The sequence below is a fragment of the Anas platyrhynchos genome, chromosome 21 (assembly GCF_047663525.1).
Source record: "Anas platyrhynchos isolate ZD024472 breed Pekin duck chromosome 21, IASCAAS_PekinDuck_T2T, whole genome shotgun sequence".
NCBI lineage: Eukaryota > Metazoa > Chordata > Aves > Anseriformes > Anatidae > Anas > Anas platyrhynchos.
The window spans coordinates 17417191-17436939 of record NC_092607.1 but is presented as its reverse complement, the minus strand read 5'-3'; the positions used below and the strand labels follow the sequence as shown (position 1 = coordinate 17436939).

The 19749-nt window shown below is 45.4% G+C and overlaps 1 protein-coding gene across 11 annotated transcripts; it reads left to right on the top strand.

The window, feature by feature from the left end:
* Positions 1–1126: 1126 nt before the first annotated feature.
* Positions 1127–19050, top strand: RAD21L1 (RAD21 cohesin complex component like 1). 11 transcript variants are annotated; one of them, XM_072026332.1, is made up of 15 exons: positions 1127–1266; positions 2617–2800; positions 5931–6301; positions 7823–7952; positions 9303–9402; positions 9818–9924; positions 10301–10486; positions 11015–11116; positions 11974–12087; positions 13419–13648; positions 14979–15081; positions 15394–15533; positions 16207–16293; positions 17036–17113; positions 18366–19050. In XM_072026332.1, exons 3-15 carry the CDS (start codon positions 6158–6160, stop codon positions 18552–18554), a joined length of 1710 nt encoding a protein of 569 aa, XP_071882433.1. In that variant the 5' UTR covers positions 1127–1266; positions 2617–2800; positions 5931–6157; the 3' UTR covers positions 18555–19050. The 11 variants fall into 11 exon arrangements, with proteins under 11 accessions (XP_071882433.1, XP_071882432.1, XP_038022236.1 ...); XM_072026331.1 differs by having other exon boundaries at positions 1130–1266; positions 2477–2800; XM_072026330.1 differs by lacking the exon at positions 1127–1266 and adding an exon at positions 3432–3571 and having other exon boundaries at positions 1792–2800.
* The last annotated feature ends 699 nt before the right edge of the window (positions 19051–19749 follow it).

Below are 19749 nucleotides of genomic sequence, written 5' to 3'. Positions count from 1 at the left end.
CGAGATGCAATTTTTGCCTTCACGCCGCAGACAATGGCTCCGGCGAGCAACACAAAGGCTCGGGCACCCGGCGGGGCACAGCTGCTTCTGGAAACCAGGAGAAGAAGCACCATGTTGCTCCGAGGCGCCGTGCGTTATCCTCTCTCCCGCAGACAGAGCACCATGGGTTTTGGGGCCGTTGTGGGGTTGCTGGTGGGAGCGGGGTCCCAGCCTTCGCCCCGCTCTCCGCAGTGGGGCTGGGGGGTGGCGCAGAGGCAGGGGGCTGGTGGGGGCTGGCTGGTGCCACGCGGATATCGGTCACGCTGGCTGTCCCCAGAGCGGTGTGAGTGCCACCTCCACGCCACAGTTTTAGAAGAAACTATTGCTAAAAAAGGTCGCTGCTGGCAGAGGATTCGGCGCTACGGCCCAGCGAGGAGCAGCCCTGGCTGTCGGGAAGGAGCCGGCTGCTGCTGCCACGGGGAGCTCGGCCTCGTGTCCATGCCCGACCGTGGCGTGGGCATCCCACGGGTGTCTTGGTGGTGCCATCGTCCCGGTGCTGGTGGCAGGGGCCGTGTAGGCGAGCGGCGTGTCCCCAAGCCGTGTCACTCCGCTGCTGCCGGCCGGGACCCCCACCCCAGAAGGGGTCGAGGCGGCCAGGAGGGTGCCCGAAGCCTCACCGGGCTGTGACAGCACGGGGACCGGGGCGCTGCGGGGGGAGCCCCGCTTCTGCCGGCGGCTCGGGGGGCCCCGGGGAGGCGCGGGGCTACGAGCCCGGCCCCTCGGGGGGTTGGGGCGGGGGGCTGAGCTGGCTCTCCAGCAGTGCCTGAGCCCCCTCGGCCGACACCCTGCGCATCCTCAGGCGCACCGAGCCGTAGGTGCCCCCGGCGCGGCGAGCGGCTCGGGCTCGGCGGCGAGCGGCGGCGGCGGCCAGCAGGAGGGCGGCGAGCAGGAGCCCTCCCAGGGCCAGCAACGCCAAGCCGGCCACGGTGCAGCGATCGAGGCGTGCTCGGAGCCGAGCCGCCCGTGCCTCCAGCCTCTCCATCTGCCTCGCCGGTACGGCCGGGTCGGGGCGCGCCGCCCGCGGCACGGCCCCCGCCAGCACCACCAGAGCCGCGCCGCTCAGCGCACAGCCCAAAGCCAGAGCCAGCCCCGGGCCCGGGGCCGGGCCGAACCCCCCCGGACCCCCCCCGCCGCCTCCGTTCCCCGCTGTCGCCGCCGTCTCGACCGGGCTCCGCAGCTCCGCCGCCCGCGGGGCCGCCATGGAGCCGCCGCCCTGCGCGGAGAGAGGTGAGCGGCGCGCACGGAGCGGGTGGCGATGTCCCCGTCCCCGTTCCCCACCCCAAATCCTCCCTCCCCGAGCAGGCTGAGTGTCCCCGTCCCCCCCCCAACACCGAGCTGCTCCCTCCCTCCGAGCCCCGCTCACCCGCACCGGGCTCTGCCCCCTCCCTTGCCCCGTCCCCGCACCCGGGACCGCTCCCCCCGGTGGGACCCGGGTCCCCCAAACCGCGTTGCGCCTCCCCCCACGGGAGCCGTGTCCCTGTGCCCCCCACCCCACGTTGCTTTCCCCGAATCGGGCTGTGCCCCCCACCTTTCCCCACCCCGGACCTGCTTTCCCCGCTCCGATCTGTCCCCTCCGGTTCCCCGCTTCTCCGAGCCGTGCCGAGCCGTGCCAAGCCGCCTCCCCCCGCTCCCCGCACCGCGCTGGAGCCCCCGGTCCCCGCACCCAGCCCCGTTCCCTCTCCCTCACCCCCCGCTGCCTCCCCGATCCCTCCTCGGTTTGTCCCCCCCTCCCCAACCTTTTCCCGGCCGCCTACCCCCGCCGGCTGCCCGGTACCGGTGCCGGTGGCTCGGGATAGAGGGCGGCGGTGCCCCGAGCTGCCGGCCCCGCGGGGCTCCCGGCGCCGCACGCACACACACACACGCTCGCACACGTAGAGCCGCTGCCCCGGGGGGCTCACGGGCACACGCACACACACACGGTGCACACCAGCCCCGTTGTGCACCGGCACCGTCTCGGCAACGCTTCCCCACCCGCAGCAGGGACCCCTCCGTGCGCACCCTGGACGCACCGGGACACCCCCCCCTCGTGGGCACCCCAGGGTGGGCTGCGTGGGGAGGGGTGGGGATGGAAAGGGCAAAGCGGTGGAGAGGGGTCTGTGCCGTGAAGGGTGCGGGATGTGTCCCAGGGATGTGTCCCATGGGGTGTTGGCTGTGCGCCCCACAACCGTTTGGCCCTGCAGGGGGCACGGGGCAGAGGTGGGCTGGGGATGGGGGCTGCAGCAGGGAGGGCTCCAGCCCAGCCACCTGCTGAGAGCCCCTTCTAGGGCCAAACTTGACCCCAAATCCCCAGGGAAGCATTCAGGGCTTGGCCCAGGCTTTGAGCCAGGTGTGGGGTGCTCCAGCTTCAGATGGTGCCAGCCAGGAGAGGTGGCTGCAGTCCCGCAGCCCCCAGCTCCCCGCCACCCCGTCTCTCGCCGCGTTATCCCATTTTTCCCAGAGCACTCGTGTTGCCGAACACGCTCCGCTTCTCTTTGACCTGAAACTGGATCCGTGCCCGAGCCCCAGCAGTGACCTGCTGGCAGGAGCACGCTTTCAGCCCGTTTGTTAATAAGACATGTGCTATTTCTGCTTCTGGAGCCGTGCCTGGAGATGGTGGTGCGGACGTAAATCCCGAGTGATAGCGGGTGGGCTGCTGAGAGCTGCCGGGAAGATTTGTCCATCACGTTGCCATCCCCTTCAGCACATTCACATGCCTTCAGCGTCTTCAGCAGCTCGTGTGCGATCGCACCAGTTGATGTGTGGATGCCACTGCCAGCACCGGGTGAGCTCATGTGGCTGGCAGCCCCCACCCCAAGCCCCCCGTGTCCCATCCCCTCATACAAGTCCTGTGGCCACACTCGGCTCCACCCGTTTCATGAAACCGGTAGGCACTCTCTCTGGTCTGTGAAATTCACTTAAAACTGATCAAAAAGGTCCAAAGAGCTTAAGAGGATGAGCTTAGCCCAGCACATCGACTGCACACACCCACGTGCTGGCTCTGGCAAGAGGAGGCTTGGCTCCTGCCCTCGCTGCTCGCCAGGTTAATGACAGGTGACGACGTTATCCTTCCTTGAGCATCATCTGCATTAAACTCTAAAGTTTGTGTTAAAAATTGCCCCCTGGATAATTTTTACCTCTTTTCTTGCTTTTTTTTCCCCTCCCTTTATTTTCCTCCAAGGTGCCCTGCAAGGTTTTCTGCCTGCTTTAATTATTTGTGTAGTTCCACAACATGGCTTTACAGCTCCCCCCAGCTCCCTGCCCATTAGTGTTGCTGTTGCAGACCTGCACCACCCAAAAAGGGACCGAATCCGGCGCTCCAATACCTCCGACAGAGGAAAAAAGGGGGTCTGCTCACTCCCTTTTTCTGTGTCAGGGACATGGATACGCACAATTTTATTAATTTTTGTTTGCAGTGAGCGTTGTGTGGCTGCGACCCACCCGCTCGCTCCTCCTGTCTCCTCTCCCAGTGTCGAAAGGCACAGGCTTCCCAGCACAGCGTCCCCGGGGACGCATCCAGAACTGGGCTGAGAAAGAGGCAGAATTAAAAATAAATGTAAGTGCATCCTGACATGTTAACCACATTTAGAGCGGCTTCAGTGCCAACCCACTCGGCGGGAAGGCAGAAGATGCTCAGAGACAAGTAGGTCACGGGACACGGATTGTCCCGAATCAGCAGGAAAAGATGGATCTGGAGCAGGCGGGCACATTGTGCCACCAGACGGGCAGACGGCAGTGAGGACGGGAGGAGAGAGCGTCAGCACCGAGCTCTGCCACCTCGAACATTGCTGAATTTGGGAGAAAAAGCAGTGCCACCGGTGTGCTCCTGAGCAGAGCAATGCACGCCGTCATCCCCTGCATTTTGGGGTCCCCAAGCCCTGTGGTGCTGAAGCACCCGAATGTGCCCAGTCTGTACATGGACAGGGATGAGCCCACAAGTGCTGGAGCAGTGGTTTAGGACTGGGGTCTGCGCCCACTCTGCCATGGGGTCAATGTTTTAGGGCGCTGCTCCTGCACCCCAAACCCACAGCTATGCTCTCAAGGACACCGCTAATGGGTGAGGTAGAGCGATGTTCCTTGCACATTGCTGCTTCTGCTGAGCTGCTCCTGGATCTGCTGCATTTACTGGGTGGGTGCTGGACCTTTTCAGGGCTGGTGGGTTTTCAGGGCTGGTGGGAGCCCCAAACACTGCCCCGAGCCCACCCGGGGCTGGCAGGGCCACAGCATCCCCAGGGCGCTGGCACCAGGAAGGGGAGGAGAGAGGGAGACAGCCAAGATTGATGCTGCCAAGCGCAGGAGCACAGAGAGGAGGGAGACAGCCAAGGTCAGAGGCAGCACTGCCAAAACGCAGAGTGAATCTGCGAGAGAGCTGGAAATAAATAGAAAGAGGAGGGAGGGGAGGAGGCAGCCTGGGAGACGGAGCAGGGCGAGGGGGTGGGATGGGGCTGTGGAGACAGGGACAGGCCGCTGGGACAAAATGATTAAATCGGGATGAAGGGGACAGCAAGCTGGAGCCCCGGGAGGGCAGAGGACAAGAGGGAAAGGGACAAGAGGACAAGGATGGGGAGAGCCAGGAGGGCTGTGGATGCAGGTGTCCCCCTTTGGTCCCCTCCAGAACATCCCCTTGCAGCACAGCCCGGGTGATACTGGTCCTGCAGAGGCTCCTGACACCCACGGGCCCCGATCCAGCCCTGTAGAGGAGAATTTTTGTCCCTGCCTCTTGCTGCTTGCAGCATCCCTCGGTGGAACAGGGCTCAAGGTGACGCAGAGGACAGGGGCAGCAGCTGGGCAATTCGGGCACCAGCCGCTGGCTGCCACGCAGGTGGGGACACCCAGTGATTTAGGGGGACTGATTTATGGCCAGGGCTGGCTTCAGACCCAGGATTTTAAATCAATTTTGGCACTGGGAAGGCTGGAGCTGACACAGCCTGGATCCAGCACTGGCTGCAGGATGGGCAGCGCTGGGCGCCTGGGTAGGATTAATGGGTGTCACTGGTGTCCCCCATGTCCCCAGGGGGATGCCTGCCTCCAGGAGGGTTTTATGACAGAAAACCCTCTCCTGCCCTTCCTCCCAGCCCCTGATCCAGGCTGGGAAGGGGCTGCAAACACCCTGTGGTGACAACCGAGGTCTGATTTTTGTCAGCAAACAGCGAGGTGACGGGGGAGCCGCGGGCGCCTCACGATACAGCTGCGGCTGCCACGCTGGACTCAGGGCTCACGGGGCTGCCCCCGGCTGCAGAGCAAAGCCCCCCGGGACCCGGGGCAGGGGGTTTGAGGCTCGTTTGTGTCCCCCCTCAGCACCATCCCCGTTGTGCCGGGACCGGGCCGGGCTGTGGCCGCCGCCCGCCGCCCTCCCCTTTTGGCGGGAGCCGCCCTCAGGCCTCAGCCCCGGGTCCGCGGCCGCCCTCAGCGCCCTGCCGGGCACCGCCATCCCCTCGGGATCCCACTGAGGTCCCCCCGCTGTCCCCTCAGCGTCTCGCTGGGCACTGCCACCCCCTGGGGACCCTGCCGAGTCGTCTCCATCCCCTCAGTGCCCGGCTGGGTACCGCGGTCCCCTCAGGAATCCCCCTTCTCCTCAGCTCTCCTCAGCGTCCATCACCTCAGGACCAGGTTGGGTTCCTCCATCCCCTCAGCGCCACGCTAAGTCCCCACAGTCCCTGGCAGCCATTTGAAGCCCCCTCAGCACCCTACAGCCCCCCATGTCCCCAGCACCAGGCTAGGGACCCCCATCCCTGTCCCCATCCCCTCAGAGCCCCGCTAAGTCCCCTCATCCCCTCCACTCCCCAGGGCTTTCCCCATTCCACCTCCCGCCCTTCATTGCAGCCCCATCCCTCCCCAAACCCCGTCCTTTGTGCCCCCCAACAAGCCCCTCGCAGTCTGTTTGTCCCCCGTGACATCTCTCCTTGTGCCTGCAGGTGTGCTGCTCCTCTGCTGCTGTTTGCTCTGCCAGCTCCGACCCACAGCTCCAGCTCTCCTCGAGGCCCTGACGGACATTTTCCCTTGGAGCTTCACACCCTCTGCTCACCTGCTCTCCCCTCGTGCCCCAGGACCTTCCTCTGCTTCACCTGCAAGACAAGGGAAAAAAAGAAAAGCCCAGGAAAAGTGGCAGCAGAGGTGACCTGCGAGCCTCAGCCCCGACACCATGTTCTACATGCATTTGCTCGTGAACAAGCGTGGGCCGTTGGCCAAAATATGGCTTGCCGCCCACTGGGAGAAGAAGCTGACCAAAGCTCATATATTCGAGTGTAATTTAGAGACTACCGTTGAAAACATCATCTCACCAAAGGTAGGTTATTAAAGTGCCTTCTGGTAAGTTCTGGGGTAGAGCTGTAAATCTTCTGTAGGGAAGAGGACTTGCTGTTGTGAAGACTTAGTAAGACAAATTTGTGGCTGTTTCAAAACCAGTGTGAGAGATTCCTACTGTGATTTTATTCAGTTTTCACTCAGATAAAATCTCTGTTCCATTAAATTAAATTGATATAAATATTTTACTTGCTATTTAGCCCTTGGAGATCTGTGGAATATATTTAACTACAGTATAAGAAAAATTTTACCACAACATATTCAAACGTATTTTTTCTACATACTGATGGAGCTCCGGAGTGTGCTCTGTGGGCACAGCTGGCCACGGGATTGTGGTAAGTGGGTTTGAGCTACTGCATGAAACGAGACGAGCTTGTCAATATCATGTAGTAGCGCTGGTCTTTCTTCAGAGACTGAGTACTAGCTGCGGCTATGCAACATAGTTTGGGAACTGCCAAGTATTTGAGGAAATTTTCTCAAAAACAACAAAAAAAAAAAAGCCAGCTGCTTAACCAAAGTAAAGGGACTGAGAAAAATACCACAAAATTGTACACAAACCATTCAAGAAGAATGTGTTTTTCTGATCTTATGATAAATAACCTTTGACATATCACAACCATCCTTGAACTGTCAGTGGAATTCTTCCAGGCCCACCATTAGAGGCAGATAAATATATAATTAAGCGTAATTGGTGCTTATGACAGATTCTGTATTAATCCTCTGCGTACCACAGATAAGGTATGATTCAAACAAGCACAGATGCAAGCAGTCGAGTATCCATGACTCAGTCCTTGGCCTCTCTGTTGCAATTGCATCCAAGAGAACAGTAAGGAACATTTTGCACTGTCACTAATCGATGCCTAAGGAGATCCAAGGCATTCTGCTGGTGCAAGCAGGATTTTTATTTTTTTTCCCTGTGAAAATACCTGCTTGGCAATTGGTAGTCTGATTTTCATTGTCTGCCTTGCACGGGTTATGATTAATTGAACTTTGTCAAAACGATTTCAGTATTATTATTTGGAAGTGTTTTCAAATAGTTTGTAGTCTTCTCTTTGCGTGCTTCTGTCTAGCATTGGAATGGCCAAAGGGAGAGTTCTTGGTGCAGGAAGACTGCAGAAATAAGAGCATAGTTGGTACAATGTCCTCTCACTTGAATAAACAAAGTGGCAAATATTAGAATAAGTGCAGCTACTTTCCTTTTCAAGATGTGTTACACTGTTCACTGGTAGCCAGCTGAGACCTTGTCCATGAAACAAGAGCATTGATTGAGGGCTTAGGCTTCAGCACGGCAATGCTTCGGGACAGAAGCAACTAGAAGTTCCTAGCTCTGGAAATTTGTTTGTCTGTGATCCTCTATAACAGTACAAAGTCTTGTTGAATTTCTTAGAGTTCTCTATCAGTGTATTTTACTATAATTCTGTTACTGCTGTGTAATATTTTTTATTTTTATTTTTTGGCCAAAAATATTAACTCCTGAACAACTTTTTTGTTGTAAATGTCAAAGTTTACAATAGCTCTGCGCACCTCTGGACACTTACTCTTAGGAGTGGTGCGGATTTACCACAGGAAAGCAAAGTACCTCTTGGCAGACTGTACTGAAGCTTTGACAAAAATGAAGACAGCTTTTCGCCCAGGTAGGTACAGAATTCTGCATTTTTTTCCATCTGTGTCCTTTTCTGCTCTTATCTTAAAACTTAATTTTGGAAGCTTCTGTTAAATACAGCTTATTGATCCCAAAGGACATTGAATTTATTGGTGCCTACTGCCAAGGCTTAGTCTGGTTTATTTCAATGCAATTTCAGGTCTTTGACACCTTTAAAAGAAGCAGTATCTTAAACGGTCATACAAGAAGAAGCTTGGATTCAGCCCCCATTGCTAGATAATTAATTTTCCTGTCTAATGACACCAACAACATGTCTAACAATGTGTTAGTGCCAGATCTGACTGTGATTTGAGCTCTAGCCACAAAGCCAGCAAGAAATGAACCGAGATGACTGAATCCTTTTCAAAAAGGCTGCATGTTTGTTGTTTTAAGGCACAAATGGGGAGGCACTGTTGTCTAAAAAAAGATTGCAAACAGGACACTGGCCTCTATTGCCAGCCTTAATGTGCTTTGTGACCTAGCCTGTGTGCAGAATAGCAAATAACTACTCTACATGATTTTCAAGGATATGATGGAGATTAGTTAGGTAATGTTTGTAAACATTTGGAAAATGCTAGAAGAAACACTTGCAATAAATACATAGTATTGTTTTCAACAGTTACTATAGGAGCTGGTAGAGGACCACATAGCACAAGAACAAAAAACAATGGTCACAACTGCAGCAAGGCAAACTCCACCTAGATGTAATTGGGAAAAAGATCATACTTGAAATGGTAAAATGCTGAAACATGTTGTCCAGGGATGCAGTGGAAACTCCAGCATCAGAAATAGTCAAAAGTGACCTAGCTTAGAAATTAATTTTGTTTTGAGCCAAAGGTTGGATTAGGCGACCTTCAGAAATCCCTTCTAACCTGAATTGTTCCAGGATTTTCTGACTACTACGTATTTGCAGCCTGATTTTGTAATTATTTGATGCTGGTGAATAGTGTAATATAGACACAGGATAGAAAAATAAAACACTAATTCGTTTTAAATGGTATGAAAGACTCTAGACTGAATGTCAGCTGAGAATCTTTCAGTGACATTAATTAACTGTTCATAAACCCAGTGTATTTACAGCATTTCAGCACCTGTAGCAGTTTCCAACAGCAGCATACTCTTCTCTATCTGTCTATAAAAAATGTGGCTTCTAATAGATATGAAAATTGAGAATTTTAATTTCACTTTTGGGTCCTGTTAACAAACTGCCTAAACTTTACCTTTTTGTTCTTTATAAAGGCAGCATACCTTCCTGACGGCTTTATAGTCTTACTATATCTACTTGGGAGAATGTTACTTTTATTTTATTGATACTTACTGTGTTTTGTTTTGTTTCTTTTAGGACTTGTTGACCTTCCAGAAGAGAGCTTTGAAGCTGCTTATCAGTCCATTACATTACCTGAAGAATTTCATGATTTTGATACTCCACTACCTGATTTAAAGTAAGCTCTTCCCTACCTTTTATTCATTATTTTAGTATTTTAAGAAACAAAATATATCCTTACAGTTATCTGATCAAGACTTGTGCAGAATTGTTTTGATTTGGTAACTGATTTCTTCAAAACCCTGAGCCAAACTTTACAAGGCTACAGTCACAATAATTGTGTTTTTGTAGAGTTCCTCCAAGTCCATTTAATCAACAGACCCTTTACAATAAAATAATATTTTGAACTTATCCATCAAGATTTTCTCATTTAAAATTGTCTGAGTGAGCCCTGCAAACAACTTACTGACCTTGGGAGGAGATACAAAAGTTAGTATAAATACAGGCCCTAGTATTAATACTAGTTTAAATAGTGGCTTTCTGTTCATTCTAAATTTGTACAATGGTTTATGTTTGTTTGTTTTTTCCATCAGTGCCATTGATGTTGCAGAACATTTTACCTTGAATCGGAGCAGAGCTGAAGACATCACGCTTACAGAGGATTACGAAAGCAACATACTTCTCTGGGACAGAAACTTTGGTGAGAGAAGTTGAGAAATCAGAAATATTCTGTAAGGGAAAGTATGTTTTTTGCAAAATATTGTACAGTCTGAATAATTTCCCCATATGAAAAAGCTATTATTAAAAGAGTGCTTGTTTATGTTTGTGCTGATTGGCCTATCATATGGTCTCTAATTTTTGTGTAAGTAATATAGTATGATACTAGAGACTGAGAATCACACTCAACATTTGGTGGTTTTTACTGAGTTAGCTAAAGTTGACTTTTTTTTTAATTTAATTTGAGTTATGGGAAATCTTACAATCTTTTGAAAATTATTCGAAAAAATAGGAAATGGATAAATATGTTTCACATAAATTTATGCAGATGAAACATCAGAAATTCTGTATTTATTCAGATGAGGAACCAGAAACACTAAGAAAACAGAGCTCCTTTGATGGCAGCTTCTTAATGAGCAGCAACAATCTCATGGCTGATCATACCTCTGCGAGCATAAATGGAGACAAGTCTGCACTGCATGAAGATGTTTACTGTTTTGAGCAGGATTGTTTTGGAGATGAGGAGGCTGGTGCAGATATGATTGGTAGGCTTTGCCACAGATTAACAGAATTTTTGCTATTTATCACTACATGATCATTTAGACATTGCCAAGTAAAAATAAATTAGAGAAGGTAGTATTTTGTTTTATTTTTTATTTTTTTTAGAACTAAAAGCATTTGATTTATATTTAATTTTTAGTAATTTAGTTTATATTTTAAAGGGGGAAATGCTGCATCATTTTTTATCCTGGTTGTTGTAATAACAAAGGCAATGAAGTAGCTTCTACATGTTTATCGTTTAGGGTATTTATGTAAACTGTTATAAACTTATACCTTTTAAACAGTTTCAATACCATACTTTTCAAAGAAAAGATGGAAATCTCAAAATTAAGACTAATCATAGAATCAGTAAGGTTGGAAAAGACATCCAGGGTTATCTAGTCCAACTGTCCTCCTACCACCACCATTACCCATTAACCATGTCCCTAAATGTTCTCCTTTTCTTACTGTTGAAACTACTTCATGACTACTAAGACTTGGCATGATTTAAAACTATGTATTTTATATTTAAGAAATCCTGCTGAGGGATGAGCAAAATGGCCTAATTAATGACATTCTTGATATGGAGGAGGAACTTCCTTCACCACAAGATCTTCCAGAGAATACCACAGCCTGTGAGTTTGCAGTCTCTTCTCCTTGCTCACGTGAACTCTCTGTTCCTGCATTAAAGTTACTCGCATTCAGCTTTGTATGAATGGAATAACATCCCAAGTCTTTTGCCTTTGTTAATTTCTCTTCCTTTTTTCCTCATATATTTTTTTCACCATTTTAGGTATAATTTAATTTGGCCTAGAAATTCTAGATTTGTACCACAACATTGCTTAGAAACACTTTTATATGATATCCTGTGTTGGATATGCTTCAGATCCACTCCGCTGCTTAGGCAGTACGATATCACTTTGTAGAGGAGAGGAGACAGGATAAGGGTTTGTTGAATTTTGAACATTACCTACCAGCTTTTCTAACTTCATATTTCAGCTACAAATTACTTTTTAGTAGTTCATGCAGGTGCTCTTAGTCTTATTTTTATTGGACATTGGTGAATGATGCTGATGAAATATAAATTAATTTTTGAAAAGTGCTTCTGGAAAAAAATCTTTTTTTTAATTTAATTTTTATTTTATTTTATTTTTTAACTTTAAATCTTCAATCCTTATACCACCATTGCACAGTGACTTTAAAACTGAGTAATCTGGAACACCTTTAATGAGAAACAGTTTAGTTCTTCAGTCTGTTTCACTACCTGATTATACAGCTTCTTGTGTCAGCAAAAGGAAGTGCAGTGCAGGACATAAACAGCAGCAGTGTCAGACAGTACTCCTTAAAGTGATTGTGAGATTATGGACTCAACCATAGTTTTCTAATTCCAATCTTTTTTTTTTTTTTTTGTCTGGTATCAGCCTTATATGTCATGAGATTGAGAAATTATTCCATCTTTTTTTAATCAGGCTTTTTCTGGTTTTTCTTGTAGTTGAATCCAACTGCGAAGACACTGCGATTCAGACAGAAAGCCATCTAATGAACGAAACAATACTTTTGTCTAAAGAAGATGAAGGATTTGTGCTTGCACCAGTTGATTATACAGGTCAGAACTTGACTGTTTTTTTGCTGACAGACTGTTTTTTTGCACTGCTAGGTTTGTTTTTCTTCTTGTTACTGTAAATATTTGAAAAACAGATTATTCTCACTTTCATCTGCTGTCACAGTTCTATCTTATGGTATTTATTATACAAAAACAGTACCAGGTTGATCAGGATCATCTGATCTGCCCGTATCTCTGCTTACAGTTCCTTCCACATACCAAATCAAGTGTTACTGCTCCGCAGTTCTGCTAGCAGTGCAAGCCCAGCCTATTCATGAGTGCTACTGAAATTTCAGAACTTCTATTGCCAGTGACATGCCAGTGATCCTTTGGGTGTAAAATAATGACCTTAAAAATTTCAGACCTTTGTAAATTTTTGTTTCATGATCTTTTAACTTTATTAAGATGTAAAAAGAAAAATGTTCCTTTTCTCCTGTGAGTACATCTAAGCCTCACCTATTGTGTTGGTGGATGTTAGCAAGTAAACAAGATTGTATTGATATAGTTTTTAGAATACTATACTGGAATTTTCCAGTAAAAGAAGATTTTTCAGGAAACTATGGATATGCAACCAATTAGTGTCTCTATTTTGTGTTTACAATGTGCATCTTAATTTTATTGCGAAAGTATAAAGCTGACAAATACAGATATTAATTATGAGATAATGAAACCTGTTGAGTACATCAGCAATTGTTGGAATAATTAACTTCCTGATGGATTAAAGATAGCTCACTTGGGCTTGTTGGGATCTCATGTGTTCTCATTAAGTCATTGTGTTCCTGATTCTTTAGTACAATATTCATGCCTTCTGTAATTAAACATATGGCAGTTTCCTGTACAAGAATACAAAGGGCAAACTTTATGGAAACTTTTGGAGAAATGTTCCATCCACCTGTAGTTTAATTTTAAAGCCTGTGCAGCTATTTGGGAGGTCAGCAACCTGTCGATTAGACTCACAGTGGGTATTTTCATGCTTAAGTTTTCTGTGGACTAGACCTTATTTATGTATATTCACTGTGTAACAGCTATCAATGAAAAACAGGGCTAGATCAGAAATGGGAGGCTGAAACACTCCTTCTGAGTTTTGAATATTGTAATTCCAAACAATAAATACATGGCTAAAGGGGAGAATTCTGTAAGTTTCTTCAGTAGTACCCTTTCCTGCTAGGTAGTCCCTTCAGTGCTGAAATACATTACAGACAGGTATGTCAGTGAACTAAGTCACAGGATCAGGGATATATTGAGGTCAATACCTTTTATTTATTTATTTATTTATTTTTATTTTTATTTTTTAATATATATGTATATTTTTAATAAATGCTTGCTCTACTTAGCTTTCAACCAGAGGAAAAAAAAAAAAAGAAAGAGGAAGTTGTTGGTGGATGCAGACAAGGAGCTCAGCTGCAGTGTTATATACAACCAACTTAACAACTACGTAGACATCCTTGCTACGTTAGACCTTGCACCCCCAACAAAAAAGACAATGGCATGGAAAGAATCAGGAGGAGCGGACACACTCCTGTCCAACCCTACACAGTCTGTGGTTCATGCTGAGCTACAAATGGTAAAGTTTTATTCCTTGTAGGTTTTTATTCCACTGTGTAGATTATGGGATTGTTGCACTTCTAAGATCTAACTGTGAGAGATTTTGCAGTCTTGGTTTCATGTGAACTCCAAGGAAACTGACAATCATCATTGTAAGTATCATTTTGCAGTACAGTTCGGTTGGATACCTAATGATTATTTGTGTCCTCATCATTAATTACTTCAGCAGAAAGTCTACCTGTAGAGCTCCTGGCTCCAGTCTTCAGTGCTCCAACATCAAGTAGAAAATGACAAAGAAACTTGAGAATTGATACTTCATTTCACATACCAGCACCTGACTGACTGTACACTAACATACCTTTTTAAATGATTTCTGACAATTTTGTTCCTTTTTAAATTGTTCTTATTTTATTTTTTGTTTCTGCTCTGTGATTGATATGGCATCATGTCTTTCTTCTGCACTTACTTTAAAGGTACATAAGGCTTAAACTTTAATATTTTATCTTTAATTACTTTAGGAAAATGGTATGACAATCTGTTTTGTACTTTCCCAAATGGAGATTAAGCTTCCAGCTGGACAGCAGTCAGGAGACCTTGCCTTTCAGAAGGCCGAGAGGTTTCTGATCACTATATCCCTTGGGCTAGACGGGTGGGCCAGAACACCCTTACCTGTGGCTGTAGACCTTACTGCTCTTGTTGTGCAAGAAAGATAGATTTGTTTCATGGAAATATGATCTATCAAGCCTTTCATGTCCCCACATATTATCTGACAGATCATTCAAATAAGTTATATTTAGGAATAATGATAAGACAAAGAAAAGAGATCAGCTTGTACACAAGGTGATACAGAAAGTTACGCTGTAAACCATGCGCAGCAGCCTCGTGTTAATCGCGCTGTGTTTCTTCTGCTGTATAGCTGAGAGCTCAGAGACAGGTTCTCCAGGCAAACAGTTCTGCAGGTTCGTTAGAGCAGAGCAGCTTCACCTCTTAGAGTCGAGATGCAGAATTACAACTTGCTCTTTACGAGGAGGAAAAATACTCTCACACCGGTACATGTGGAGAGCAATCAAAACTCAGATAAATGTGGATATTTCCTTCTTTCTTCCCTCCTTACTGTCTAGCATCAGGGAAAAAATGATCCTAGCTGTTCCTAAGATGATTTTGTGGATTTCACTGCCAAAGTTGAAGCTGCAAAAGGCTATTACTTTAAAAAAATGCAGATTTAAATTCTCTAAATTCTGGGTTGCAGTAATTAATATCAGTCCATATTCATACCTTTGTTTTGGTGCTTGCAAATAATAATCCAACTTTATAGCCTGAAAGTAAAAAACAAAAATAATTCTTTCCAGTTTTTTGCAACATGCTTTGAGAGTCGTGGATTTAAGATGGCAAGAAATGTAATGCAGGTGGAGTCTGAAATGGAAGAAACAAGAAAAGAACAAGATACCTCAGGTAACAGTTTAATTCTAGTGCTGCAACATTATCTATTGACAAATATTATCTAGTTTATATGTTTCAGACACATGCACGGTGTGCACACACACTTTGTGTGCAGTATTCTATGAATCGTAGGCCAAATAAGTTGAAATGTTAATGAAATCGGCTATGTTAATTATAAAAAGAGAAGGTTGTGTAAGTATTTTTTTTTGTTATTATTATTTTTAAGGACAGAGATTAACAGTTGTTTCCTCTTAAGCCTTTGGGATTTTTTGTTGTTGTTTTTGTTTTTTCATCTTCTTTATTTATTTATTTTTGTTAATACAGAAATGCTGATAATAGAAGAACCAAGTTCCCTGCAGCAGTCAGCTCATTCAGAGACTGAGAGAAAAATTAGAAATGATTCATTTGTAATGACATCACAGAGTAACAGAAATGAAACTGATAATAACTTTGGCGAAATTCTAGTGAGCAGTTTCCATAAATTTTACAGACCTAAATGTATTTATTTTTTTCATTTTATGTTAGGATTCCATTTAAAAGAAATTAAGAATTTATTAATATATGTTTGAAAAGCCTGTTACAGAGACAGCCAGTATAGCATTAATTAGCTTGTGTTGGGAAAGTTTTATTTATAAGCACTTTGGCAGACTCTCACAATGAATGAACTGTTAATTAAAATATATATTAATCTGTATAGGTTACACTGAGTATAATTGGAACTTTAATATAAAATATAACCTGTTTGTACTGAAAATATATTTTATCATTTCTAAAGATGATTATTCTTTTCTTGTCTCAAGTTGAGAAAGAAACAATAAGAAATGATCTATTTCTGCCATCTTTATTTAGGCTAAAGAGAAGGGGGAGTTTTTAGAGAATAGAAGACTCTCCAAGGTTGACAAGGACTGACAAAACTGGCCCCAATGTCAACAGAAAATTTAAGGCCTGTGCCTGAACAGAGTCCATATTTGTAGGATAAATACTGTAGCAAAGACCTTTCCTATTTGAGAAAAGATGTGGTAGAAATCATTTTGGAAAACATTTATTATATATATATATATTTAAGCAGAATTATGTAATAGAGAATGATACTGTATGCAAAAATTGTAATGCCAATTGATCTTTCTGTTCTAACAGCAGGATGCAACGGCTTTATCTGAGAGCTCCTCATTTGTGAATAATTCACTGGGCCAGGAAGCTCCGACACAGCAAGCTGAGTTAAATGTATGTGCACTCAAAGCTGGTAGTTCTCACTTATTTCAGAACAGAACTACATTATCTCACAGAAACATTAAAAAAAAAAAAAAAAAAAAAAAAAAAAAAAGATTTCATGAATTTGCAGTGAATTGTGGTGTGCTCACAATCTTTAATACATATTTTGCCAGTCAAACATTTTAATAGCTTAGTAATCAGGGATGGATGTACTCTTATCTTCAGAGGTTACAGATTCAGTGAGGAAAACAGCTCCTTATTTAGAAACTTATTTAGAAACTGTGCTTCCATGTAAGAAGGAAACTTTCTGAACTTACTGACTGCGAGGATACTCAGACACTGAAAACTCTGGAGTCGTCTCCAGGCAACCGCAGAGGCTAAGTCCAAAACCTAAAGCTGAATTTTTGAACATCGTTTTTGACTCCTAACCACTACAAATCCTGTCAGAATCCCAGTTACACAGAGTGGTCTCTTATTGTGAAGCTGCCTACCTGGGGCTCACTGGGACCAGTTTCGTAGTGCATAATGTGGTTTTGCACCTGATATCTCTAGTTGTAGCAGAAAAAACATGGTTAACATTCTTTTCTCTCTGTTTCACAAAGCCTGCAGAGGTGTCAGAAGTCCCACATAATCTGTGTATGGCCATCAGAGTGCCCAGATTCAGCTGAATTTTCAATTAAGCTAGAACTCTTGTCCTTTTTTGGTGTTTGACTTTTTACTCATGCTGTCTAACTTTCTGTTTTATTTCCTACAGGATCTAGCAATGAAAAACAAAAACAAAGAAGAAATTAAGCAGAGCAAAAGAACTCTTCAGTTCTTAAAAACTTTACAGGTAACAGTAGTGGATTTTGTAATCAACACCAAACACAGCTATCGATTTCAGTTGGATGAAGTCAGAAAACCTCCTGCTTATACCGTTTAGCATATTCCTGCATGTCATGTGCAGTGTGTAGCTGGCTTTTATTGGCTGTTTATGCAGAAAACCAGGATTCTGAGTGCCTGACACGATGTCCACTCTCCCACAGCTGCTGGAATCACTAGAATTTTCTGAACTGTTGTTTTCACAGCAGCGTTTGCTGTACTGCTAAGCCCTTGTTTTCTTCCTTCTATGAGGTTGCTCTAGAGCATCGCTACAAAACCCAGTTTCTAGCTGCTCCCAGGTTTGCCAGATCTCTGCTATGCACTGCAGGGTGCCTTCATTTGGCTATTCATCTGCTTGAGTCGTTTCTGAGTTTAAGGCTATGGAAACGAGTGATAGTTATGCTACAAAGAAAGCTGGTAACCCCTTAAGAGAGCTTTTAATGCCCCAGTGCTTTCAAGGTGCTTCAAAATTATCAGGGAGGGTAGTCTTTGTGTCAGGGAGGCTTATTCTACCTTTCCTGCAGAAATCATTTCAAAAGTGGTGAAGCTGTAAGGAATGATTCAGTATCAGTAAGACATTAACAGGCACCTCGGAGGCAGCACTGTCTGGCCTGATGGTGAATGTTCAAACCCTCGCCCTGTCATCTCAGTGCTGAGCTTCTGCCAAAGCAAAATCCACCAAACTACGCTCCAAGCCCAGCTTTTCCCCAGTGCTAGAGTTCGACTCGGCAGCCTTCTTGTTCTTTTAATTATTCTATGTGAATATTTTTCAAAGGTTGAGTGCAACACCCACAAATAACTACTTACATATATATGCAGCCCTTAAAAACCAGGCAATAATAACAGCTAATTATCTGTGACTGAAATTGTCTATAGATGGTATTCCGAAGAGCAGGGTATGCAATGATTTTTATAGTTTTGAATCATGAAAACCATTACAGCTTGCATCGTATGCCTCGGTGCTGTTTCATTGAACTCAGTAGAACTGTGGGCATATGTAGATGTTAGTAACATATGTAGGTGCTAGCAATATTATGGCAATAAAATGTTAAGAGCCGCTATGTAAATGTAAATGCCAAGGTAAGATCCTGTTCTAGGCCTTCAACCAGGAAACCATCACTCTGAGCAACCCTCTTCAATTTAGACTTGATGAGATCCATTTAATTTTTTTTTCTAGCAGTTAAACTGACCCAACTGAATTTCTTTTTTTCTTCCTTCCGCAGCACCTGAACAAATCAGGAGTGAATTCCTTCAGCTTACGGGAGCTCTGTCAGAAAAATAACCGGAAAGAAGCTGCGGCCAAGTTCTACATCTTCCTCGTTCTGAAGAAACAGCTCGTTATCGAGCTCGCTCAGAGCGCTCCATTCGCAGACATTACAGCCACTGCCGGCCGAATGTTCAATGCTTACTGAAATCACACAGTGTTCAGATAAGCTAACAGAAATACGTTTTTTTTTTTAGAAAATACTTTTCGTGATGAAAAAATTAAAGTCCTGTCAAACCACGGTGAACTCAGCAGAGCTTCCCCTCATTTATGTGACCTCTCAGGACTGCAAAATAACTAGCTTGGGCAGGCGTGCTGCTGCAGCATTGGGTACCCAGGTGGTCACTAGAACCTTTACTCTTACATACGTGTTTCTAAAATGAGCAGTTACTTACTGTTAATATTAGATAGCAAAAATACGTATTCCACATAAGACATCTACATTATGAAGGGCTTCATGGAAGTTCTTTAAAGCCTTTCTTAGAGTCCGGCTTTGGAAACTAAATTATTTTTTTTGCAGGGCTCATGTGTGTTAATTGTCTTACTCCATCAGTAAGAGAAAAGAAATCTGTCAAACTATATTTATCAAAATCTTTAGTCTATTTAAAATTATTTATTTCAAATAAATAACTTATTTCAAAGAATGTTCAGTCTTTGATATTTTGATATTTTAAGGTCTAACAAGCTACTGTCTCCAGCATTATCTTCATGTCTTGAAATAGACAACTATGTTGTCCTTGAAGTCATGCAAGCATCAGGAAGAAATCCTACTTCCTAGAAATCCTGCAATTTTGGATTTTGTGGAGCAAATTTACATAAAGACTAACAGTTTTATTTATGTGTAGATAGACCTATTTAAAAAAAGATGTTGAACTGAAATATTATTAATCCTTGGCATTTTAATCTAATTTATGGGGAGTTTTAACACCTTTACTGTCATTTTGTAAAGATAACATTTTTCCTGTGGTGAAGGCAGGTTAACGGAGCCTGCTCAGCATGGAATGCTTTGTACGTTCGGTGCTCCACGCAAAGTGTCACAGTGCTTTGGGTATGTTGACGTCTCTTTATATGAAATCAATAAAAATCAAACAAAGATGTTTCCTTAGCTCACTGGTGTTTGTTCTGAAGGCTCAGCCACCTAGCTGTTGTTCGGGTTCCCCTTCTCAGCGTTTGCTGTGATGTTCTTAAAATTCAAACGGGCGGATGCTGTTGTCCTCCTGACTTTCCAGATGTGTGTTTTGGTTCCACCCCGGTGTGTCTAGTCATGCTAACATGTGGCATTCCCTGCCGTGCGCTGATTTGTTTGTATATGTGGGGTTTAGGGAATAGGAGGAAGAGCAGCC